This window comes from Hyperolius riggenbachi, chromosome 9 (assembly GCF_040937935.1).
Source record: "Hyperolius riggenbachi isolate aHypRig1 chromosome 9, aHypRig1.pri, whole genome shotgun sequence".
Taxonomy (NCBI): Eukaryota; Metazoa; Chordata; class Amphibia; order Anura; family Hyperoliidae; genus Hyperolius; species Hyperolius riggenbachi.
In genome coordinates, this window is record NC_090654.1 from 102,859,217 (window position 1) to 102,886,250 (window position 27,034).

The following is a 27,034-nucleotide window of genomic DNA, read 5'->3' on the forward strand; positions in this document are numbered from 1 at the left end:
ATATTTATGTAGTACATTCTTGTTTCTACTTTGCAAATAGAAGTCTGCAGCAATTAACACTTAATTATAATGTGCACTTAAATCTTTAATGTTCATCTGCCTGCCATTCAAACACCTGTGTGTTGTGAAAGTTAAGTAGATCATTTTGAAAACTTAAACCTAATAAAAAAAAATATTGATTCATCATCTAGTGCTAACCCATTAAAGAGAATAATTTGCATCTCTACTGCTAAGTAGTTGTGACAATAAAGTTTTACTCATGGAACAGATCTTTGCTCATTCAAATTCATTCAATTCACTCATTCAATTAACTTTTTCTCCTAAATTTTCTCCAAGGAGATAATTTTTCACCTTCTGTTTAAAATAAAGTTGCCGATAAGTACGGCAGGCGTGGCACAATGACATCACTTCCCCAATGAAAAAGGAAAAGGAGGAGTGTGGAGAGCTTGTTGGACCTGCATGGGGCACTTTCAGTGGTGAGTAGGACCTTGGTGGCAGAATGGGGGACAGTGGTGACAAAGGGGGGGGGGGGGGGGCTGTTGTGGTTGAAAAAGTCGTAGAGGGGGACAGTGGTGGTGCACAGAAAAGGCACAAGGGACTGAAGGGGACACTGAAGACACAGTGAAAGCACAAGGAGATAGAGGGTATTCTGGAGGCATGGGGGAGGGGGAGCTCACTGTTACAGATTACATACAAATTCAAATTAAGAACATACACACAGTGCTTTAGTGTGTCACCTTTTGGGAGTGCATAATACTCACCCCATCCTCCCGTTTTAGCGTCAGCTCTGCTTGAATGTTCACAGCTCATTGAAATACCCTGGATGCCAAATCCTTAAAACAACAGTGACCCCAAAAGCATTATTCTCTTCTTTACCCCTCCTACCAGAACAAGCAAAATCATGCGCTTTACATTGTCCATCTTCACTCTCTATAGAGACAGACAAGACATTCTGCTACAGCATAGCAAGAGCAGGGTGTCTATACAGCGCTCAACCACTAAACAGTGGCCCAAGGGATAAAGTCCCAATCCCTTTGGGTGATAGTTGTGCGCATGTACTGTATGTACCTACAGTAAGTGCCTGATTAAGATCATGTTTTATAATCCACTCAAGAAGCAAAAGTGAGACATGATCAAATGATCACAATCAAATACTCAGTCACAGATCAATCACAGGATTCCCTGATACCACACCTCTACAAGAATATATTTAGGAAAAAAGGGCGAACCCCATTCCAGTTGGAATAAGTCCTGATCACAAAAGGTCATCATCTTTGTTTGGGGAAAATCTCTACCAGGATGAAATTTTTAGAGAAAAGATTCAAATTGTCACCAATGTACCCTTGCTTATGACATGTATTCCTTATTTTATGCCTGTGTGATTGGGTAGCACTGACAGGTAGAGAGAGAGCTGTATCCTTCCAGTCAAGGCATGACAGCAATACAAGCAGTGACTAAACAGGAAATACTGAGATGAGTGATATGACGCCCATCAAATTTTACCCAAATCACATCCAGGCCCTCAGACACGCAGCAGGTCTTATGCACCTGCCTAGGATGCCTCGTGGATGAACTGCCCAGTCTTTCCCAGATCTGTGCTACAACAAAATTCTATATTTCCACCCGTGTACTTGACTGGAGATACCATCAAAGTAGGGCTGGTATCAGGGGTGTAACTATAGGGAAGCAACCACTGCAACCTGGGGGGGGGGAGGTTGGCTCAGAGCTGTGGGGGTCCAACTACTAACCTTCCCTTCCTCTGATACAGGGGACTATATTTCAGATCAGGTGCTTTTGTGGCTACACCTGTTATGGGTATGAAGATCATGATGGCCACACTTGTTATACATGTGAACATCCTAATGGCCACACTTGTTTTATGACCCTTGTGAGATGGGCCCTAAGGCCATGAAGGGCACCAAGGGGAGGCAAGGGAAGGGGTGTAGACATTGGGGGGGGGGGGCAATCAAAGTTTTGCTGGGGGCCCCATGAATTGTAGTTACGCCACTGGCTGGTATCAGTTCCCTGAAACACATTTTATTTCAGAATAACAAAGGGATTGCGGTATGCCACCATCTTAGATTTCACTGAGAGCAATAAGGCAAACAACCATACGCAGCCAATCAAAATCCACGTTCCCCTAATCTGTCTAATGCGAGCTAATGACTGGTTGCCAGGGATGCAGCTAAGCTCTTTGCACTGCCTTATTAAAGAAGCCTATAAGTGTAATTTATTTAATACATCACAAATGTAATGAATATTCAAGAGAATGTTAGCTAACAGGGTGTTCATTCTCAATAAGTGGGTTGCTGCACAACAGAGACTAGAAGTCATTATGCTGTTCTTTTTGTTATTACATTCTCAGATGACTGCAGCTTTAAACCTGAGACTGTAATTACCAAAACCACTTTAAAAGAGTGTCAGCTCTGTGCGGCATTAACGAGAGCTGCTGGTCCTTCCTGCACATAATCACAATTATTAATCTCCCAGTCCTGCTGTCAGCTTCTCCAGGTGCCAGACTTGCTGTTTCTCCTGCTGATCACCAACAAGGATGCTGCATTATTAAGGAGTAAGTGGAATACTGCATATCCCATAAGCCGTTCAGCTGGGAGATGGCAGCATGTACTGTGCATTCGTTATGGCGTTCCCATTAATTGCAATGTGTTGCCATAATTAGGCCTCATCCATCCTTTTAACCTCGTTAAAGGTCAATGCATCAGCTCTAGAGTAAAATCTTTCCTGATATCCGGGGGGTGTTTATATTTTATGTCACATTGACAGCGCTGTCAAAAGAAACAGAATTTAAATTGGGAGTCTCAAAATCATTAAAGTGGGACTCTAGGAAGACGTTTTTTAGGGGTACTATCTAGATGCTTCATTGGTTAACACTGACAAAAGTAGAGATTATTAATAAAAAATAAACAGCTATGTCAAAACCCACATGAGCTCCTATCTAAACATATTTTCTAACAGCTTAGTCTTCAGAGTGCTCGGATTTTTGTGTGTGAGGTGCAGAATGGTCAGATTTATATGTGTGAGATGAGGTGTCTATAGCTAGAAATATTCTCTGGGTGAAGAAGAGTGAAATAGGCGGAGTGCAGACAGACAGTTTTAGGATTTTCTGGGTGGGATTGTTGCTTGGTTTGCATCATCCTCCTTTTCAGGGGGTAGGCACAGACTGGAACTCTCTTTTTGTGATTGGGATTCCAGTTTAAGAGAACCAGAATCACATCCCGATCTCCCCCAAATTGCTGCATGCAGCACATTCACAGTTTATGCAAATCCCATATGCTGCAGTGAGAATGATCCCACACATTTGCATAGCGCGTTTTCTAATCGCCAGCTCTGAAAAGCACCCAGTGTGAATAACCCCTAGTACTAAATGCATAATATTTTTATAATGGCATTTGTGAGGTTAAAAGTAAATGGGAGGAGAGGTTGCAGTGATGATGTCATCAGAATGCTACTGCTCTTCATGATCCATGCTGCTAGTAGGTACAGATATCTATTTAGTCTACTGTAATGAGAAGTCAGGCCTAGTGGCAGGCAGTGCCATCTGGCTGTGCTGTCTGAACTACAAATATTTGGGCAAGTTAGACATTTTGCATGTACCGCATTTCAGCTGTGTACAGAACTGTCTTGCTGGAGTTTAATTTTCACAGTTAGTTCAGGCATTAATTTTTTTATGCTTTGCGACTTCTGAAGTTCTTCTCTTTAATTAGACAAGAGGTTTTTTTTTTTTTCATTATGTTTTGTTTCTAAGGCTTATCACCAATTTTCGGTGAACTTTAAGTCATGCGGGGTTTTTAATATTATTTAAAAAGATGGCAGCCTTAATTATTTTAAGATCGTGTCATGTAATGATATTGTCGTACATGTATATGCAAGCAGTGACCTTTTTAACTTATCTCAGCATCCTTCATTACGGAAGGTGCAGAACATTGATCCCGCTGTACTTGTATTGTAGTTACTTGGTGCATAATTGCCAGCGTAGGAATGATCTTGTATTTGGGCGGTTTTTGCAGCACTTTAGCTCACAATCTCCATGACTCACATTCAAGGGTCACTCTTCCTTCCAAGGCAATTTTACTATCTAATTTGTAAAGCAAGCTAGACCTTTAGACCCTTGAACTCTACATTCGCCCATAGACCATATTTGGAAGGTAAAAGAAAAGAACAAACACAGTGTTGCACCTCCGCTATTTCCAGCAGCCTTGATTTTCAATACACTAATGTGTAATGATCCAGGACTGAAGGAAACAGCAGAGGGGAGGGCAGCCCTGAGCCAAACAAAGAGGGCTGCTGCAGAGACAGTGATGGGTAAGAACTAATACGGAGTAGGGATGGTCAGAAGATTTCCATGGAATACAGATTCCCATATTTTTGATCAGAAATAGGCTTACCGCAGCAGTAATTGATCAGCCGCAGAAATAGGAATTCCACAGAAATGTTGCATTACCGCAACTGGGAAATTTTAGACCAATCACAGAACTCTGAAGCGTTGGCCCAATCAGTGAATTTTTCCATGAAAATCAGATTACCATGGCAGTTTTAGACGAATCACAAGACTCTCACACTACAGAGTTTCTCGGAGTCTTGTGATTGGCTTAAAATGTCTGTGGTATTCCAATTTCCTCAGTAAAACCTTCTCTGATTGGTTCATCCATCTCCCAAGCCTTGCCCCATCCATCTCCCAAACCTATTAATCCGTGATAGGCAGCCAGACTAATTTAATGTGGGAAGGGGCTTTAAAGTGTAACTGTCGGGCATAAAATCAAAAATCAATTCTTTATTTTTATCTGGTAAACAAGTAATAAGGATGATAATCAGGCAATCCAAAAGTTAAAATCTCTATTACTTTTCTTGTTGATAAATGATCATTCCCAAGTTTACCTGACTATTATTTGGTACACACAAAATTTGGTACACTTAAAGGAAAAAAAAAGACAACCCAGCATGCCCTGCAACTTCCTTTTTGTGTACCAAATTTTGTGTGTACCAAATAAGAGTCAGATAAACTGGGGAATGATCATTTATCAACAAAAAAAGCAATAGAGATTTCAACTTTTGGATTGCCTGATTAGCATCCTTATTACTTGTTTACCAGATAAAAATAGAGAAATGATTTTCGATTTTATGCCCGACAGTTACACTTTAAGCATTACAATATATATATATATATATATATATATATATATATATATACACATATATATATATATATATATATATATATATATATACATATATATACACACACACACACACACATATATGAAAAGCAATTCAACATACAGTAAAGTCCCATTAGAATAATGGTAAATTACGCCTTTTACTACAACAAAACCTTTCAAATAAGTCAAAGTGAATACAGAGATGTCCAAAATACTACTGCATAAAAGCCTGTGTATTCAGAAGGTAAAGCCGCTTCCTGTTAACAATAGTTTTGATTAGGCCCATGACACGTAATACATACAGTACAGCGTATGCATATTGCATACTACTCCACCTTTTGTGCCCCCCTATTCCTTTATATTGTAAGCTTGCAATGGCAGGGCTCTCTCACACTTTTTATGTCTTGGAATTTGTTGTTCATTTTGTGTATGGAATTTGTTATACTTTTTATTCATCGTGTTACATTTGTCACTGCGGATTAACTACTATGGACTCGATTCATAAAAAGCAGTGCGATTAAAAAAATCTTGTCTGGAAAATACCGGACTCGCTATTCTCCCGGTCTGTGTGCTAATTCATAAAGATTTCCCCAGCTGCCTGCACAAATGACTGGCACAGATGACTCAGACAGATGACTCGCACAGACTTTTAATGCCTGCACAAATGACTGGCACAGATGACTCAGACAGATGACTCGCACAGACTTTTAATGCCTGCACAAATGACTGGCACAGATGACTCAGACAGATGATTCGCACAGATTTTTCCTGCCTGCACAAATGACTGGCACAGATGACTCAGACAGATGACTCGCACAGACTTTTCCTGCCTGCACAAATGACTGGCACAGATGACTCAGACAGATGACTCGCACAGACCTTTCCTGCCTGCACAAATGACTGGCACAGATGACTTAGACAGATGACTCGCACAGACCTTTCCCTGCCTGCACAAATGACTGGCAAAGATGACTCAGACAGATGATTCGAACAGACTTTTCCTGCCTGGACAAATGACTGGCACAGATGACTCAGACAGATGACTCGCACAGACTTTTCCTGCCTGCACAAATGACGGGCACAGATGACTCAGACAGATGACTCGCACAGACTTTTCCTGCCTGCACAAATGACTGGCACAGATGACTCAGACAGATGACTCGCACAGACTTTTAATGCCTGCACAAATGACTGGCACAGATGACTCAGAAAGATGACTCACACAGACTTTCCCTGCCTGCTCAAATGACTCACACAGACGGCTCTCTCCACAGATGACTCAAACAGACTTCGGCTCTCTGCAGTGCACTCTGCATTTATCAGAAGTGACGGTAACTTGTTAACGCCTCACCAGAGATGTCGGTAACTATCGTCAGGCTTACCGCTTGTTGAAGGCTTTATGAATTGACATGTGCTGACAATTTACTGACATGTGTTTGGAGGTAACTAAAGCCAAGTCAGTAATTTATCTCCCTGGTCGGTAATGTCAGCTTTTCATGCGGTAACAGCCTTTATGAATTGACTCATTTCTAAGTGGTCGGGAAAGTCTTCTGTTTTCAGCATTACCGCATGAGGTAATGCTTTATGAATCGAGGCCTAGGTCTATCAATTTTGTGTTTTGTACCAGTGTCTAGGTGTAGACCATTGTCTGTATTATGTTTATTACTTTGTACAGCACCACGGAATATGTTGGTGCTTTGTAAACCAATCATTATACTCTCCATAACTGATTATATTATCAGATTGGCTTGGGATGGGGCCTGTGCTGCTGGCCCCTTTAGCAGGTCTTACAGTCTATTGTGACCACAATTATGCTTTTGATCGTGGCTTTAAAAATATTCCAGTTTTAGATTATTGTGTTGGCGATTCAGATCTCGGCATTGTTGTATTCAAGCTTGTCGCTGTGCCGGTATCCGTCAATTTGATACATACAACCATGGCAATAAATAACGGCATAAACGAAAAATAACCTGCGCTTCATTTTTAATATGCGGTACAATTCAGATGTTTTAAATCAAACAGAACAATTTTTCTTAATTGCCATACTGGGCGTTACTGGATGTAATTCCAGGCTTCCTTCAACCAGCAATATTAATAACATAACACACTCGGGAAGACATAGAAGATTGATTACACAGTATGTTCAGTGAGAGAGATTTACCAAAGAAAAAGGGTGACTAATAGTCCGTCAACTTCCCATGAAACTAATTAATCTACTGAAATACTTTTAATGTTAGGATTGGGTGGCACTGCTTAACTCTTGCCTAGGCAGTCTGCTTAATTTTTCCTATGACTTTTCTTTTACATAAGGGAAGACAGCAACAGTAGAGGAAATTTGCTACAATTTTATATCGGCTTTATTTATTTATTTTTATGTTTTTGTTTTCTTTTTATAATAATTCACACAGACGTCAGAGGCAAAGGAGACATCAGGAACAAAATATATTTTTTTAGTGAAAAGAATGCTGTTTTTGTAAAACTGCTTCATTGTCAGGCAGATAGGCGCTCATGCTTGCTACACAGCCATAGCAGTTAAGGCACCTGTTATTTTCACTGACCTGAAGAAGCGGACAAGTACCCACGAAGCACGTTGCCAACGTTATGTGCTTGAATAAAAAAACTTTTTTCAATAAACTGGTCCAAATTCTTCAAGAGTGGTAAGATTCCTTCTCTATTTATAAGATTAATAGATTATTAGTCTATCTTTTATGTATTGGGCGCCTCCACCCCTGTCTTAAGTGTCTTGTCATACCTCTTTTAGCGGTGACAACTTTTTTCATTTTATTTAAGGTGACAAAGAACTTCCGGAGTGCGACCACCCAGTTCCTGTCACAGACCTGTGAAACCTAGCGGGGACGGTTAAAGGGGAGCTGAAGAGAGAGGTATATGGAGGCTGCCATGCTTATTTCCTTTTAAGCAATACCAGTTGCCTGGCAGCCCTGCTGATCCTCTTCCTCTAATACTATTAGCCATAGCCCCTGAACAAGCATGCAGCAGATCAGGTGTTTCAGACTTTAAAGTCAGATCTGTCAAGACTAGCTGCATGCTTGTTTCTGGTTTATTCAGATACTACTGCAGAGAAATAGACCAGCAGGGCTGCCAGGCAACTGGTATTGATTAAAAGGAAATAAATATGGCAGCCTCCGTATACCTCTTACTTCAGTTCCCCTTTAATTTCCCGCCTGCTCTGATGGTGGTTGCAAGGACCACCATCAGAGTGAGGTGGTTTGCAAATCCTTGCAACCCACCTGCTTTCCTGAATCTTACACGATTCTGCACCATTGGGCTCCTGATCTCCTTTTGTCTTTTAGATGAACCTGGGGTTGTTATAATCACAGGAACCATCGACATAAGCTATCATTGCATAATGTCTTTTAATGTGGATTTGTCACTGCAAAGCCATGCATGCAAAATACACAACACGAGTATAAAGGTTTTTTCACACTTGCAACTCGTGACACCAAGCAACTGAATTTCTAAATCCACCAATGGCAATTTCTTGTTCCTAGCCCTAGTGGGACTTGCATATTCAGTGAATTTTTAGCTCGTGATGCATGTAAATTACTCTCTACTCATGACTGCAATGGCTTGGCTAGTGCTGAGCTGAGATGTGATTGGCTCACAAGCTTGGAAAGAGCCAATCAAAGGGAGGAGGAAATGCTTTAGGTTATCCTCCAAGGCTTTGCCTTCTAGATTCGCCAACACCTCAGCCTATTGAACCTATTGGACAACATGTTGGTGTAGTGGTTAGCACTCTTGCCTTGCACAGCTGGGTTCCTGGTTCGAATCCGAGCCAGGGCACTAGCTGCATGGAGTTTGTATGTTCTGTGTGGTTGCGTGGAATTCCTCTGGGCACTTGATTCTTCCCCCTAAAACTGGCCCTAGACTATGATACATACATAGACTTATAACTTGTAGGGATTACATTGTGAGCACCTCTGAGAAACAGTTAAGTGAGAAGACAATATACTCTGTACAGCATCTTGGGAGATGCCAGTGCTATATATACTGTAAATACTAAATAATAATAATAACCTACCTCACCAGTAACCTAAACTCCTAACATTACCATGACAATAATGTAAATGAAAATTTTACAGTGTAGTGTCAGGAATAAAAGTCAGCCATCCTTTGTGCGTTTTGTACTATTAAAGTGGACCTCCACCCAAATTAGGGTTATCCATTACATGGAGTACAGAAGGATTCTTTATTTTATTTTTTTAAACTTCTAGCTCCGATAGGAAGTTAGAAGAAAAAGTAAAAAAAAAAGTAATAAAACTCTTATTGCTTACAGATGCCAATGAAGGAAAAACTGCAACATTTTAAAAGAAGTGAGAAGAAATCTCCAGAACACAAACACAATTGAAAGAAAAAAAACTGCCAGCAGGGGTGTAACAAAAAATATGGGGGGCTCCTTAGCAAAGCTTTGATAGCGCCCCCCCCCCCCCCCCCCCCCCCCGACATTTACACCACTTATACTGAGTTGCCTGAAATGCAGGTACATTATTCCTGAGGTAAATTGTCTAAGGCATTATATAAAACAATATTTTTTCTCCTCATGTTCAGTAGTAATTAAAGCTATAAATAGCAGTGGCACACTGTTTATGCCATTTCTCATGGTACTTACAGTTATTTGTTTTTTAATGGACTTTTAATTAGCCCAGATATAGACACGGCTGGCAAAATGACAGGTCTCTCTTCTGACAGCCATATTATTTGAATGTCAAAGGAGAGGCATAGGCTAATGCTGGAATGTAGCTTGGGCTGCCTTTGGCTGATTAACAAATAAAGGAGAAAAGTACACAGAGAGATAGCTCTAATCAAACAATCACATCTTTGCATCATTAACAGCTGAAATCGTAGTGCTTGCTATGGGTAACTACTCCACTTGTGATACCTTTTTCTGTCTGTCTTTTTGCACCCATTGGGTGGAACATACATGTCAAACTCTGGCTTGTGGGCCAAATTTAGCCTGCAGAGCCATCAAATGTGACTGCCAAGTAGTCTCCCACTTTGCATTATGTTTGACCCACTACAGACCAGCAGGGAACATATATTGGAGGTAAAGCCTTAGATCACCAGGGAAGCCATATAAAGGAGGGAGGTGGTAAGCACTAGACACCTGGAAACTGTATAGAGGAGGGAGTGGGGCCACTAGACATCAGGAACTGTATAGGAAAGGAAGGGAGGTCCATTAGACACCAGGGAACTGTATATGGGAGGGAGGGGGCCACTAGACACCAGGAACTGTATAGGAAAGGGAGGGAGGTCCATTAGACACCAGGGAACTGTATATGGGAGGGAGGGGGCCACTAGACACCAGGGAACAGTATAGAAGAGGGAGGACCACCAGACTCCAGGGAACTTTATAAGAAATGGTGGAGGCATTAGATACCAGGGAGCTTTATAGGGGTAGGAGGGGCGAGCACTTCAATTAGAGTGCAGGAGATTTGGGCGCAGCCGGAACCACCAAGGACTGTAATAGGAATTATGGTTATAGTGGCGCACAAAAAGTAACTTTGGCACCATCAGAAGACAGTGCTGAAGTTACTTTTAAAACACTGTAATTCCACCGCCAGCAATAGCTGGAAGCCGAATTACATCATTCCCCACCATCCACGTGGACCTGGAGGGGGAATACTAATTAACATCACCGGTACTTGTGCAGGAGCAGGGTTAGCTGTCTATATCGGCTGTATCCTGCGCCCAAGTCTCCAGGCGGCAATTTCTCTCTTACGCAGGGAGGAGGGCCACTGGACACCAGGGACCTGTATAAGGGGGGAGTGGGGCACTAGATACCAGTGAACTATTTAGAGAAGGGAGGGGGGACATTAGACATCAGGAAACTTTATAAGGGACTTTATAAGGGATGGAGGTGACCTAAGGGATGGAGGTGACCATAGCTTTTCAGCACTTTGCAAATGAAAAAGTACCAAAAAAAGTAAGTGAAAAGTACTATAAGAATTATTTTGAGTGGTTTGTTGCTTGCTGGTGGTTTAAAAGGCAATGTATTAACAAGTTGTGAAAATATAACCTAGGAGAAGATTCAGGAGAAAAAGTTGCATATTGTTCAGTGTCACCTTCCGCAGTTTATATGTATGCGAGATCATTACATTTTATACTGCTCCTATTTTGTCTTTTTACCTTCTTTTTCTTAATATTTCTAGTTGAGTAACTGTTTATACAGATCTGTAAATAAACTACCATAAATTGAAAACACGGAGCTTCCATTTAAGATGACCCCAACCAATGTTGTCTTAGTCCAGTGTTGGCATCAATGGCCTCCTTAAACCATCACTCCCACCTTGCCCATGGTGTGCTGCAGAGGTTCAGAAGGAAGGTTATGTTTGGGTTGCTTGCAGTGCATAACCAACAACGTAACACAAAGCCCACCTCCTAGCTCTCTTCTGCAGCCGTGATTAATGAAGGAGCCACTGCTGGCGTAAACACAAGGCAACACTAGCTACAGCCATCGAAAGCAGGGCTTGTATAGAAGAAACAAAAGTATATTTTCTGACATGCGGTAGACAATTAAACTTTCCCTCACTTGGAATTGACAATAATGTGCAGCTACAGTATGCTTTAAAGTGAAACTGAAAGCACAACTTTATTTTCTTCTTCTTCTGGAGGGTCAGTGCGTATTTTTTTCATCATATGGTGGGGGCATGACTGGGGACACACAAGTGGGTTTCTAAAGCTGTGGTGGGGGCATGACTGCAGCTGCAAAGACGGGTTACTGGAGCTGTGGTGGGGGCATGACTGGAGCTGCAAAGACGGGTTACTGGAGCTGTGGTGGGGGCATGACTGGAGCTGCAAAGACGGGTTATTGGAGCTGTGGTGGGGATATGACTGGAGCTGCAAAGACTAGTTACTGGAGCTGTGGTGGGGGCATGACTGGAGCTGCAAAGATGGGTTACTGGAGCTGTGGTGGGGATATGACTGGAGCTGCAAAGACGGGTTACTGGAACTGTGGTGGGGGCATGACTGCAGCTGCAAAGACGGGTTACTGGAGCTGTGGTGGGGGCATGACTGCAGCTGCAAAGACGGGTTACTGAAGCTGTGGTGGGGATATGACTGAAGCTGCAAAGGCGGGTTACTGGAGCTGTGGTAGGGACATGACTGGAGCTGCAAAGACGGGTTACTGGAGCTGTGGTGGGGATATGACTGGAACTGCAAAGACTGGTTACTGGAGCTGTGGTGGGGGCATGACTGGAGCTGCAAAGACGGGTTACTGGAGCTGTGGTGGGGGCATGACTGGAGCTGCAAAGACGGGTTACTGGAGCTGTGGTGGGGGCATGACTGCAGCTGCAAAGACGGGTTACTGGAGCTGTGGTGGGGGCATGACTGCAGCTGCAAAGACGGGTTACTGGAGCTGTGGTGGGGATATGACTGAAGCTGCAAAGACGGGTTACTGGAGCTGTGGTAGGGGCATGACTGGAGCTGCAAAGACGGGTTACTGGAGCTGTGGTGGGGATATGACTGGAACTGCAAAGACTGGTTACTGGAGCTGTGGTGGGGGCATGACTGGAGCTGCAAATACGGGTTACTGGAGCTGTGGTGGGGGCATGACTGGAGCTGCAAAGACGGGTTACTGGAGCTGTGGTGGGGGCATGACTGCAGCTGCAAAGACGGGTTACTGGAGCTGTGGTGGGGGCATGACTGCAGCTGCAAATATGGGTTACTGGAGCTGTGGTGGGGGCATGACTGGAGCTGCAAAGACGGGTTACTGGAGCTGTGGTAGGGGCATGACTGCAGCTGCAAAGACGGGTTACTGGAGCTGTGGTGGGGATATGACTGAAGCTGCAAAGGCGGGTTACTGGAGCTGTGGTGGGGGCATGACTGAAGCTGCAAATACGGGTTACTGGACCAGTGGCGGCTCCAGGAAATTTTTTTAGCGGGTGCTATGCAGGTGCTGGACCAATTTCCGGGGCAGCCGACGACCTGCAGTGTGCGAAGTGCGCCGCTGCAAAAAAATGGACGTGGCTACAACCAGCGGTGCGCGAATCGAAAAAATGGACGTGTCCATGACCGGATGAGGGCGGGGCTAACTGTAATTTAAAGTGAACCCAGGGTGAGAGTGATATGGTGGCTGCCATATTTATTTCCTTTTAAACAATTCTAGTTGCCTGGCAGCCCTGCTGATCTATTTGGCTGCAGTAGTGAACTGAATTACACCAGAAACAAGCATGCAGCTAATCTTGTCAGTTCTGACAATATTGTCAGAAACCTCTGACCTGCTGCATGCTTGTTCAGGGTCTATGGTTGAAAGAATTAGAGGCAGAGGACCAATACGGCAGCCAGGCAGCTGGTATTGCTTAAAAGGAGATAAATATGGCAGCCTCAATATTATTCTCACCTTGGGTTCCCTTTAAAAGTGCAACGCAAAGACAGAGGGCCCAAGTTTTGGTGACCCTTTCCCCAGAAAATTCACATAATTGTGCAGGTTTTCTCAAGAAAATACACGTAATGTGAGCAGATTTGAACAAAAAAACACATTCAATAACCCCAATATGCACAACTGTTATCAGATATGATATGACCCCAATATGCACAATCGTTATCAGATATGACCCCAATATGCACAATCGTTATCAGTTATGACCCCAATATGCACAATCGTTATCAGCTATGACCCCAATATGCACAATCGTTATTAGCTATTACCCCAATATGCACAATCGTTATCAGCTATGACCCCAATATGCACAATCGTTATCAGATATGACCCCAATATGCACAATCGTTATCAGATATGACCCCAATATGCACAACGGTTATCAGATATGACCCCAATATGCACAACCGTTATCAGATATGACCCCAATATGCACAACCGTTATCAGATATGACCCCAATAAGCACAACCGTTATCAGATATGACCCCAATATGCACAACCGTTATCAGATATGACCCCAATATGCACAACCGTTATAAGATATGACCCCAATATGCACAACCGTTATCAGATATGACCCCATATATGCACAATCGTTATCAGATATGACCCCAATATGCACAATCCTCAGCAGATCTGACCACAATATGCACAATGCTCAGCAGATCTGACCCCAATATGCACAATGCTCAGCAGATCTGATCTGACCACAATATGCACAATGCTCAGCAGATCTGACCCCAATATGCACAATGCTCAGCAGACCTGACCCCAATATGCACAATGCTCAGCAGATCTGACCCCAATATGCACAATGCTCAGCAGATCTGACCCCAATATGCACAATGCTCAGCAGATCTGACCCCAATATGCACAATGCTCAGCAGATCTGACCCCAATATGCACAATGCTCAGCAGTTCTGACCCCAATATGCACAATGCTCAGCAGTTCTGACCACAATCAGCAGCACCACCTGAAAAAGAAAAGAAAAACCCATTTACTCACCTAGTCAGAAGACCTCCTGTCCCGACCTCCTCCTGTCCCGACCTCCTTGTGGCGCGCAGCTCCCATGATCCTCTTCCTTCAGTGACTTCCTGCCTGCAGCTTGCATTACCCGGCGAGCAGGGCTACGGGAAAATGGCCGCCCGAAGCCCTGCACTGCAGACTCCAAGTCTGCAGAGCAGGGCTTCGGGCGGCCATCTTACCGTAGCCCTGCTCTGCTGCTTCGGGCTGCCGCTGTGAACTGACTCGCGTCTCTTAGACGCCTGAAGTCAGTTCACGCCAGGGGGTGCTTTGGGGGTGCTTGGACAAATTTAGGGGGTGCTTGAGCACCCCCCAAGCACCCCCCTGGCGCCGCCACTGGACATGTGGTGGCGGTGTACCTGGATTTGCAGAGGTGGTGACTTGGGCATGTGGTGGGAGCATGACTAAAACTGCATAGGAGGTGTGGAGGGAGGCACGACTGGAGGTGCTGAGTGGGTGACTGGAGATGGGGTGGAGGCATGACTGGAAGTGCAGAGATCACAGATTCATAGAGTTATGCCAGGTGGGCAACTAGTAGTGAGATGGATTGGTGGAACAACTTCTTGTTGTAATTAAAGTACAGGGTGGTGCACGAAAAAAGCTGGCCAATCTTCCACCCAGAACTGCAGGATGCCGGTTATCCAGCCCTGTGAAATTTGTTACTCGCTCTTTGTGTGTGCTTCCTGGGTTTTTTGAACCCTGCATTTCTTGCATTTGCTACCATTACTAATACCGTTAATGCTACCATTAGAGTTATTCATCTTTAAAGAGACACTTAAGCCAGGAAAAAAAAATGAGTTTTACTCACCTGGGGCTTCTACCAGCCCCCTGCAGCAGTCCTGTGCCCTCGCAGCCACTCACTAATCCTCTGGTCCCCTGCTGCCAGCTAGTTTCGTTTTTGCCGACAGGCCCGTCAGGACGGGCCACGCGTAGCTTTTTCCGCATTCCCGACTGTAATTAGCGCTATTGCGGGCCTCAACGCGTACAAAAATACGCGTTGTCGCAAATCTATGCGTGCGTAATGCTGCAACGCGTATTTTTGTACGCGTTGCGGCCCGCAATAGCGCTAATTACAGTCGGGAATGCGGAAAAAGCTCCGCGTGGCCAGTCCTGACGGGCCTGTCGGCAAAAACGAAACTAGCTGGCAGCAGGGGACCAGAGGATTAGTGAGTGGCTGCGAGGGCTCAGGACTGCTGCAGGGGGCTGGTAAAAGCCCCAGGTGAGTAAAACTCATTTTTTTTTCTGGCTTAAGTGTCTCTTTAAAGCACACATAAGGATATTTAGACATGTTTATCTCATCCTGATACAAGTCACTTCAGGTAACCCCCAAGAGTATTGCTACTGAAAATCAGCCACCAATGACAGATCAACAGCACACACTGTTGCTGGCTATGCTGCTTTCTGCAATGAAAAGGCGCTGAGGTGATAGTGATACGAGATGATCGGAAATGCCAATTCCAATTTCCACTAATGTCCATTTTCATTTTTCTAATTTCCAGTTTTTCCTAGTATTCGATTTGTCATTTTTGTGAGAGAATCGGAGAATGCAAAAAAAAAAAAATAAAAAAATGGAAATTGGAAAAAATGAGCCTTGTGATTGGTCTAAAATTACCACGGTAACCCGATTTTTGAAGAAAAATTCTGCATTCTCTGATTGGTCCGATGCTTCCGAGTTCTGTGATTAGGCTAAAATTACCGAGTTGCGGTAAATCGGATTCCCATGGAATTTCGTTTTCTGAATTGCAATCGGACATGCTGATTTCCGATTTGAAATGTGGAAATTTCAATTCCGCGAAATCCGAATGAGGATTCCTAATTGTGATGAAGTTCTTAACAGTGACACAAAGGGGGGTAAGAGGCGCCCAGATGATGATAAAACTGTATTAAAAACAGTTAAAATAGAAGGGGTAAGGTGGCTCACTTCAATGATGTCAAAGTCAGATAATGACAGAGAACTTTAATATGCATTAGCCGTTAGCATTTAGCCAAGTGCATATTAAAGTTCTCTGTCTGTCATTATCTGACTTTTTCGTCATTGAGGTAAGCCACCTTAAGGTGCGTACACAAGCACTGCAAGAGGCAACGACGAGTCCGCCGGACCCTCCTGCTGGGCGGTCTTTTAGCCGACAGTAGCGCGTGTGCACGCGCTGTCGGTGGACTGATAAGGCTGTTTCTGAACGATCCGCTCAGTGGATCGTTCAGAAACAGCCTTATCAGTCCGCTGACAGCACGTACACCAGGGGTCTCAAACTCGCAGCCCGCAGGTCATTTGCGGCCCTCGGTACAATATTTTGTGACCCGTGCCGGCAAAAGCAAAAGAGACACGGAAGCGAACTATTTTACCTTATAGTTCGCTTCAGTGCTCCCAAGTAATCCGCCGCATCCCCGCCGCTAAACGAAAATTCCCCGGGCAAACATCCACGACTGCGCTGAGGGGCAGAGCTTCCAGCTGTAGCTCTGCCCCTCCTGACGTCAATCGAGCGAGAGGGGCGGGCAGAGGCGGCGATCCGCCGCGATTGACATCAGGAGGGGCAGAGCTGAAGCTGAAAGCTCTGCCCCTTCCTGGAAATGCCGCTGGATTGCTTCCCGGGCGATTTGGGGGCTCTGCAGCCCTTGTTTTGCGGCGGGGATACGGCGGATTACTTGTAATGGGAGCACTGAAGCGAACTATAAGGTAGGACACTTCATGTTCAGAAGAAATAATTAAAACTGTTAATAATGACATTTGAGGACTTTTTTTGTGAAATCCCAGCCTCATCCTGACTTTGCCTCCTGCAGCCCCCAGGTAAATTGAGTTTGAGACCCCTGGCGTACACGCTACTGTCGGCTAAAAGACCGCTCAGCAGGAGGGTCCGGCGGACCCATCGTTGCCATTTGTAGTGCGTGTGTACGCACCTTTACACCTTCTATTTTAACTGTTTTTAACGCAGTTTTATCATCATCTGGGCCCCTCTTATCCCCCTGTTTGCCTGGACACCTGAGTGGAGTCGGGTTTATGCATCTCCACCCGCCTACAGTGGTTGGTTGCCTAGTTGCAACCTCCCTTTGTGAGTACCCAATTTCTCCACCTTTTTACTTCAATTGTTTGACATACTACACTGTTGGGGATCACGGTGTCTCTGTGTTTTTGTTTTCATTACAGGGTGTTCTCAGATCACCCTACCTACCCGTTCTTAGCAGTGAGGGCATAAGATGAATACAACAATTCAGTAATAATAGGTGCACTTTTAGGCCTCTTTCACACCAAGATGTTGCGTTTTAGGGGACATTAAGGTCGCATAACGTGCCCCTAACGCAACCCATGGTGGTGTTGAAGTTGGACGTCAGATTGAGTCGCGTTATGAGGCTCTTGGTGCTATCCTGGGAAGTCCGGATCTTTTCAATGATTCGGCGGATTCGAATCGGATCATTGAAAAGATCTTTGAACCGAATCTTTGAATCATTTTACTAGGGAAGCAGGAAGCAGGGGTCTTCCAGACATCCACTGTGAACCGAATCCTTCATTGTGATTATCCGGATGATTCGACTCACAAAAAAGATCCGGATCAAAGATCCAAATTGTTCATGATCTGGACAACACTACAGTGTAGTGAATATTAATTAGCCATGTGGCTAGGAACAATTGCGGACTCTCCCCTTACTGAGCATGTGCAAACAGTCTAACGCAGCTAAAACCACCTATAACGCACAGCATGCTGCACTTTCTTTGAACGTCCACTGTAACGCAACGTGGGCACTGTGAACAGCCCATTGATTTTTCATTACTGTGAGTTGGGCTGCGTTACAGGCTGCTCTAACGTGCGCCTGTAACGTCCCACTGTGAAAGCAGCCTAAAGTGGACCTGAACTCTTCCACAGGACAGAAGAAAAACATAGAGAAATTCACCCTGTATGTATTTAGAGAGTTTAGCCTTTCTAATTCCCCCTCATTTGTGTATAATCACAAGTTGTAATCTGATCTCTCCCTGTGTCACATAAATGCCTATGACAGAGATCAGGAAACGAGTAGAAACAGTGCAGATTTATTTTAAGATTTGTATCAGCTGTAACAAAGAAATGTTTTTTGTTTAAAGGTTATTATTATGTTGCGTATCTTTTAGAGCAGAGAGGACTTATGAGTTCAAGTCCGCTTTAAATAAACGGCACTGAGGCACATTTGCTCATTGTGCTTATCTTGTGACTAGCGCTCTGTATACACACATGGCTCTTGAAACGCTCGTTTGAGGTAGAATTCCAATGTTTATAACATTTGAGAGATATTATACAACCTAACTCTACACAGCCCTCAGTCATTAATCTCACACAAGAGTTATTATCACATAATAACAGTCTCACTTAAAAACTAGCATTATAGTGGATAATCTCTCAAACTCCTGGCATGGGGCTGCGGGGTAATCACCATGCAAAATATGTCAATAATTCATTACCCTGCCTGCTGGAAACCAGATATATATTCATGTTTAGCTGCACGCAATGAGAACCATCATCAAAATACAGTCTTAAATGTTGAGTAAAATTAAATAGAACGGAAGACTGCAAATTATTCCAACTGAAAACACATACGCCATGTGTTTAAATATCACAAGAATGCTCCACACAATATTAAAAAAAATCTGACAGAATATTACAAGCTATTAGTGCCGATATTCTGTCTAGTTATGCTACTTAGTCAAGTTGTCCTGCCAGGTAGGGCAACATGATATCCACATGTTTCAAAACATGCTATGCTTTCAAGTTGTCCTACTCGGTAAGAGAAGCAGGGGAATATCTTGGTGGTCTACCAGTTCCACTCACACTAACTTAACCTCTGACCTCTACTTCATGTTAACCTTTCCTCTCACCTCTGCTACACACTCACCTACCTTATCCTTTGCCTAACACTACCCTCTACCCTCTCTTCTTCCTAACACTAACCTCCCCATCTCCCTTGCCTAACACTAACCTCACCCCTCTCCCTTGCCTAACATTAACTTCACCCCTCTCCTGTCTAACACTAACCTCACCCCTCTCCTATGACTAACACTAACCTCACCCCTCTCCCTGCCTTACACTAACCTCACCCCTCTCCTCTGCCTAACACTAACCTCATCCCTCTCCTCTGCCTAACACTGCCCTCACCCCACTCCTCTGCCTAACACTAACCTCACCCCTCTCCTCTGCCTAACACTAACCTCACCCCTCTCCTATGACTAACACTAACTTACCCCTCTCCTCTGCCTTACACTAACCTCCACCTCCCCTCTGCCTAATGCAGTGTACAAACGGTGCGTTCCCGCACTCGATTCCCATCGCTTTGTTTTTTTCCGACATGTCCGATTCGCATTTTGATGGATCGTTAGGTCGATTTGCCATACTTTACATGGCCTTCGACCTAAAAATCATCGAAATGTGCTCGGAAATAATCGATTCGTCGGGAATCGAGCGTCGCATTTGATGTGGGAACGCACCGTGTGTACCCAGCATTACACTTAGCCTAGCACTAGCCTCTCCTCTGCCTGCCTAACACTAATCTCCCCTCTTCTTGACTAACACTAACCTCCACCTCCTCTCTGCTTAACACTGTGCCTAGCACTAACTTCTCCTCTTCCTTGCCTATCACTAACCTCCTCTCTCTGTTGCCTAACACTGTGCCTAATACTAACCTCTCCTCTGCCTATCACTAACCTCCCCCTTCTCCTCTGCTTTACAATAACTTTTTCATTAACTTTGGAGGGATATCAGCAGGACTGAGCTCATGTGCTCCTGCAGATGCAGTTGCAGAATGCTCTGAAGAAAAAAGCAAAAATAGACAGAACATCCGTCACCTGGACAGTGGGACCAGAAGCCACTGGTGGCAGAATGTCATTGCGCTCCATGCCCCTTCATGACTTTGCCTCGATTTTAGTCCTGTAGTTAAAGGTCACTTCTACCCAGATGCATATTTTTACTTGACTGATGAAATGGAGGCATGTGTCTGGCTGCTTAAATGCATTGCAGGCTAATCTCACAGAATGATCCTATGTTCACATTTTTTGTAACACTTGATTACTCTTAGAGGGACTTGACTGAGTCATAGACACATTTTTGCTGTATACTCTATTCCTTACTGCCTGATGAAGCAGGGTTACACCTGCGAAACATGTCACTTTGAGCCCTTGGAGTGTATAAATAAATCTGTTTGTTGATACAGCAACCTTTTTCTGTTTCTGCTTGAAGGATGTAAGTCCACCACTGCCTCCCCAGTTTTCAAAGTTTTTGCTACTTTTATTCTTTTGGTGCCTCTGTTCATTTCTACGTTATATGAAATTTGCACATGGACTTCTCTTGTGGAAAGAGCTGTAAGGAGCTGGTAAGGAAGGAGAGATTTCCATTATAACTAGGTAGATAGCACAATTTATATGGCCTAAAGGTGCCCTTACACTTACCAATTTTCCTGGCAGATTTGATTACAGATGAAAATTGATTTAAAGTATTGACTAGATTGAAGATTTAGGTCAATTGGGGGCGCAGCAGGGACAGCAGTCAATTAGCGGTCCATAACGTTGCACTGCACAGAACAGTGCAACACTGTGGCTTGGTTGATTTTCAATGATTCCATTCTGGAATTTACTGGAAATCTATGTGCTGTGTGTGGTAGGAATAGATTCCTCTCTGAATCAACTCTGATCAGAGAGGAATCACTTGTTTTGCCTCATTGGGTGACAATCTATAGGGGGGGGGGGGGGGGGCATACATTACTCGATTTTCAAAATCGATATCTGTCCAATTCCATCATAATGATCGAATCTGGCAGATATCGATTCTACAACATAGCCACTCTATTGAGCACCTCAATCATTTTCTGGATAGAAAATCGCAGTCGCATCACTACATGCGGCAGTGGCACGTGGCACAGGTGCTTGTGGTGATGCCAGACATTGGAGGAGGTGAGGATTCGTGCTGGCATGACAGGTAAGTTTTCAACACTCACCACGGGCACAGGGAGGAGGGGCATGTACACTTGGGAAGATGGCCCGGCCGTTGGATGGTGTCGCTAGGGCGATTACCAATAGATTTCAGAAATCTGTTTGCAGTATATAGGTAGGCAATAGATCCCTCTATGATCAGATTCGGTTAGAAGGGGATCTATCTGATAGTTGATCTGGTGGCATAGCCACAGGTATATAGTCATCTTGAAGCAAACCTGAAGTGGTTTCTGGGGAAAAAAAATACTGGGGAAGGCTCTAAGTCCCTTTGAGCCTTCCTGTTCCTCTCACGGTCCGTGCATTCCAGCGCTGGCTCCTCCGTTTCAATCTCCCGCCACGTGAGGCTTTGAAAGTTTTTAGGGAGCCCCAGTGCTCCCAAATACGGGTGGCTCCGTGCAGCGCATGCCCGAGAGAGCGTGCTTGCATATGTGCACTACAGAGCTGCCCGTCTTCAGGAGCACTCTGGCTTCTGAAGCTTCCCACAGCAGAAGAGAGCAGTCCCTGACCCACCGGTCATAGACTGCTAATTGCGGTGACAACGCTGGAACCAGGGGACCAGGAGAGCAACAGGAAGGCTCTATAGACCCCAGAGCGTTCCCTGTCCTTAGGTAAGCATCTGTTTTTTTATTCCAGAAATGCTTTGAGCTCACTTTAAGTGTATGGGTACCTTTAGTGGCCAGTAGCATAACATCACAGATAGCCCGGTATGCATGCAAAGTACAAAAGCAGTCCTGCGTCTAAAGGCAATACACACGTGTGCAGCTTTTGTAACTGGAAAATGAATTCTCAGCAAGCGAGTGCATAGATTCACAAAGCTTACAAAGCAGGAAAAGAGGCATCTCATTGACTATTAATGAGAAGGAGATTTCAAGGTGTGTTTCTCTGGGGATTCAGTGACCAAAACAGCTCAGGCTGTTCAAGTACAACAAGCAGCAGTGTGTACAGTCATGTCAGCATGGAATGAGTCGGCGGAGGGAACATCAGCAGCGGATGTAGGGGCACTCCACGAGACTCGGATATCTGTGCAAGAATTGTAGCAGGAAGTCACAGTGGATGAGTCGCATGCATAATATCAGCCTGTTCTTTCAATACACCTGCTGATCTGTATATATTAAGCTAATTCTAGCTTTTTGTGCTCATCCATTCCCATTACCATCCAAATGTGCTAAAGAAAGGAGGAAAGGAAGCGTCATTTTTAGGAAAGCTGTTTTAAGCACAAGCGCATGCAGATATCTTCATGCAGTAACTTACATTATGACCAAATTATGCAGCCCTATATGAAGTTATTTATGCAGCTTATAGAAAACTATAGTCATTTATGAAAATCCTAAGGAGAGTAATGTGCAAACTAATTATAAGGGAGCATGCTGTATATGCAGACTTATTCCTAGAGGGGTGCTTGTAAGGTTTGTGAAATCCCTATTGTTATCCTTGGCGTATCAATAAAGGATGCAGATATTGCGACTGCATTGGGCCCCTAGAATAGAAGGGCCCACAATGGCCCTCCTTCAACTGCTATAAAGCAAAAAACCGAGAGCCCAATATAGTGTAGTATGTATTGGAACAGGGAGAAATTAATGAATCGTAAGTATTATACTTACAAACCGGGGTTACCCCTAAGGCAACCACTGTATAGGCAGGTGGGGAGGTTAGGCCTGTCCCCACTCAGGACTAAGATGTCACTTTCTGTGGATAGAAGAAAAGGATCGTGTACCACCCTTCCACCAGGGGTGGATATCTTGATTTGTAAGGATGTACAGAGGCGCCACAAGGATAAAATAGGTTAAAATCGTTTAAAAAGTTCAGGAGGCGGTGGTGGACCTGCCACTCTAAAACAGACACGGTGCTGTCGATTGAGGTAGTAACAATTTATTCACATACTCCTAGAAAAAAGCTGACACCAGTGTGCAGTCCAACATTCTCTACTCTGAAGGGACAATTTAAACTATATACAAAACACACTGGAATTATGCTGAGGCTCCACCCAAAAACATACAGTATTGGGGCAAAAAACATATTTCCAAACCCCTCCCTTTCGGGATGTAATAGAGCTCCTATTTTGCAAATCTAATAAGGGCTGAATGGTCTTGCATGTCCAATACTATATGGTAATATAGTCCAAAAAGAATGGATGCATGCTCTGTTGGAAACAACAGGCCAATCACTGAGCAGTTTTACCACCTCCATGTAGTAGGAGGGTCAACAGATATTGAATAGTGAGATGATTGTGTAGATAAAGCCTTGTACTACATGGAGGTGGTAACATTGGTCAGTGATTGGCTAATCATAATTGAAAGTGTGTACCAGGCTTTAGGCTGAATCATCAGCGGGGTTTAACTCTGAGACCGTCAGCAACTTTTTTGAAACAAAGCCGGTTTCAGCTGTTTGAATTGTGTTTATTAATGGTCTTGCCCAAATCTACATGTACCAACGTCCACATTAGTCACTGGGTTTGAGGAGGAAATACATTTGAGATGATTGCAAATTTTACTAATTATTATTATTATGAAAAATCTATTGTAAAATTGACTAATCAAATCTTGCAGTGTAAACATTTCATTGGTCCATTTTCAAGCTGCACAGATTGGCAGAAACATTTGCATAGTTCTGTATCAACTTAAAATTATTTGCATAATTCAAGTCAAGTAGAAAGGCAGCATGGTGGCCTAGTGGTTAGCGCTCTCGTCTTGCAGCGCTGGGTCCCCAGTTCGAATCTCAGCCAGGTCAACATCTGCAAGGAGTTTGTATGTTCTCCCCGTGTCTGCATGGGGTTCCCCCAGGCATTCTGGTTTCCTCCCACATCCCAAAAACATAAAGATAAGTTAATTGGTTTCCCCTAAATTGGCCCTAGACTGTGATACATACATAAACATATGACTATGGTAGGGACTAGAATGCGAGCCCCTCTGAGGGAAAGTTAATGACAAAAAAATATACTCTGTACAGCGCTGCGTAATATGTTGGCGCTATATAAATACTAAATAATTAAGTTCCCACTGAGCCAAAACTTTGAAGTAAACCCATTTAGACATCCATGGAACATTAATATGGAGTCACAAACATGCCTATAGACATCTGCTGAAGGCAGAAGTAGCTTTTTGACTTTTAAGTGGACCTGTATTATTGCACAGGACAGATGGAAAGCGTGTACGTATGTATTCAGAGAGTTTACTTCCCCCTCATCTGTGTCTAGTCACAAGTTGTAATTTGATCTCTCAGCTGTGAGCAGCTTATTGGTAAACACAGGATGTTAGCAATATGTCTGCTTCCATGAATGCAGGAAGAAGACACAGGCAGATTTGTTGCATCTGTAACAAAAAAATGCTGTTCTTTCTTTAAACGTTAGTATGTTGTTGCTTATCTTTTAAAACAGAGAGGACGTTCTGAGTTCAGGTCAGCTGTAATATTGGCACAATGAAGGGTACCATTGTATTTAGATGACAGGTCTACCTTAAAACCAGCTTCTGAGATTTACGCAAACAGTACAAAAATAACAGAGCCAAGCATTCAATACGGGCATCAAAGAAAAAGGTAGAAGCAACAGGGGCCAAGTCAAAACAAAATAATAACCAAAGAGAAAGAATCAAATTGATAAAATGAATATAATAGCTGGCAATAATTATCCGATAAAGCAAGGCTGCTCAAATTAAGAGTACTTTGTTCGCGTAATAGAAAAATTGCTGTGATCTGGCTGATGCTAGCAAACAGCGATGGGAAAATATGAAAAGTATACCTTCCGGAGTAATATCTATAGTTAACATTTTTTGCACAGGCTTTTCCAAATTATCTGCAATACAAACAAAAGAATATCTCAGAGATTGCATTCACATCAGAATGAAAATGAGTTTTGTAACCTGCAGAAAATCAATGCAGAAATACTATAATCTTATGGTGAATAACAATGCTATATTAACAAACTCAATCTGCAGCCAATGTCATTTCTATTATGAGCTATGAACCCCGTCTAACGTGTCATTTACACCAGGCTCTGGCGCGTCGCAAGCAGTAAAGCATTTTAAGTAGCATGTGTGTTTCAGATGCAGTCTTGGACAAGCTGTTCAAATTACTGAAATGAAAAAAAATAAAACAGAAGCTGGTAGAATCATTAAACTGCAGCCTACCAGAGTTTTTCATAACAAACACACATACTACACTATAAGCCTGCATTGGGAAATGAAACTGATATTTCAGTAGCATACGTCTGTAAATATATGCGAGGTAGCAGGGCTATAACTGTGCCTCTGAAATGAAATTTTCCTGCTCTGATCTGAAGGTCTGTACACACCTTAAATTTGCATCAGTTGCAACCATTGCTTAAAAAAAATCTAGTGTTTACAGGTGTACCCTGATGGCATTGACCAGATTTATCGACCTCTAATGTTCTTCAGAGTGACTGCCCGCATCAGGACCATATTTACATCACTGGAGCCTATAGGCAGAGATGTTCTGGCCCCCTAGACTTCACCCTCTATGAACCTATAAACCCCACCACACTGCAACACAAGTGTGCTGGCTGTCCCAGCTGTCACTTATCCCTTCCTTCCCTTGCCCATCATAGGCAGCTACAGGTGTCCCTTAGTAGGCAGCCAGAGGTACCCTCAATATTAAGTAGCTAGAGGTTCCCACAAGTATTAGGTAGCTAGAGGTGCCCGCGACTGAAGGGAAATCTCATCAGTAGAATGCCGAGGGCTGGGTGAGTAACCTCTCATTTACACTCTGCTTGGAACTCATGCATAAGGAAGGAAGGAGGGAGGTACTATAGGAGAAGAGTGAGCCACCTTTCTCTCATCAGTCACCTGTAGGCATGTGCCTACAGTGCCTTATGGGAAATTCAGCCATGACCAGTGTCCATTCACGTCTTTTACTGCAAGGATCCATCACGTCCCACATCGAGATGAATGGCTGTGTTCATCTCAATGCAATTACCCTTGATTTCACAAGCGCCGCAGCCAAACCAATTCTCCGAGACGCTGTTGGGTGATTGTTGGGGCTCAAAAGACGACATGACGACACACGGATAGGAAACTATGCCAATCGCTTTTCTGCTCTGTTGAAGAAACACGTTTGGTTACGGCAAAACAAGACGCTGGCAGTGTGAACCGCCCCTTAATGAGATGGGAAGCGCTATCCTAATGGTGTTCACTATAAGCAGATAACACTACAAGAATTAAGGGGATACCCAAGGAAAAAAAGGGGAAAGGTCTGTTTTAAAGTAATATTTTTATTGACAATGTTCACATGTTCAAAAAATATTCCAAGCTTCCATTTAGAGCAGCACAGTGTACTGCATTATTCCAACATAGACAACAAATAAAATGACAAAGACACTAGTCTGTTTCGTACCTCAACACACCTGAAGTGAGAGGGATATGGAGGCTGCCATATTTACTTTCTTTTTAACAATGCATATTGCCTGGCAGTCCTGCTGATCTTCCTGGCTGCAGTAGTTTCTGAATCACACACCTGAAACAAGCTTGCGGCAAATCCAGTCAGACGT

The 27,034-nt window shown here is 43.7% G+C and overlaps 1 protein-coding gene across 3 annotated transcripts in view; it reads right to left on the reverse strand.

Moving 5' to 3' along the window:
- Nucleotides 1-27,034, reverse strand: part of CADM3 (cell adhesion molecule 3) — a 617,404-nt gene that overhangs the window by 223,383 nt on the left and 366,987 nt on the right. Inside the window, exon 2 of one of the 3 annotated variants that reach the window (XM_068253274.1) lies at nt 25,271-25,324. The exons of the other annotated variants lie outside the window; for them this stretch is intronic. Coding sequence (XP_068109375.1) covers nt 25,271-25,324 — 54 coding nt within the window. The remainder of the gene's footprint in view (nt 1-25,270; nt 25,325-27,034) is intronic. 3 annotated transcript variants of the gene reach the window in all.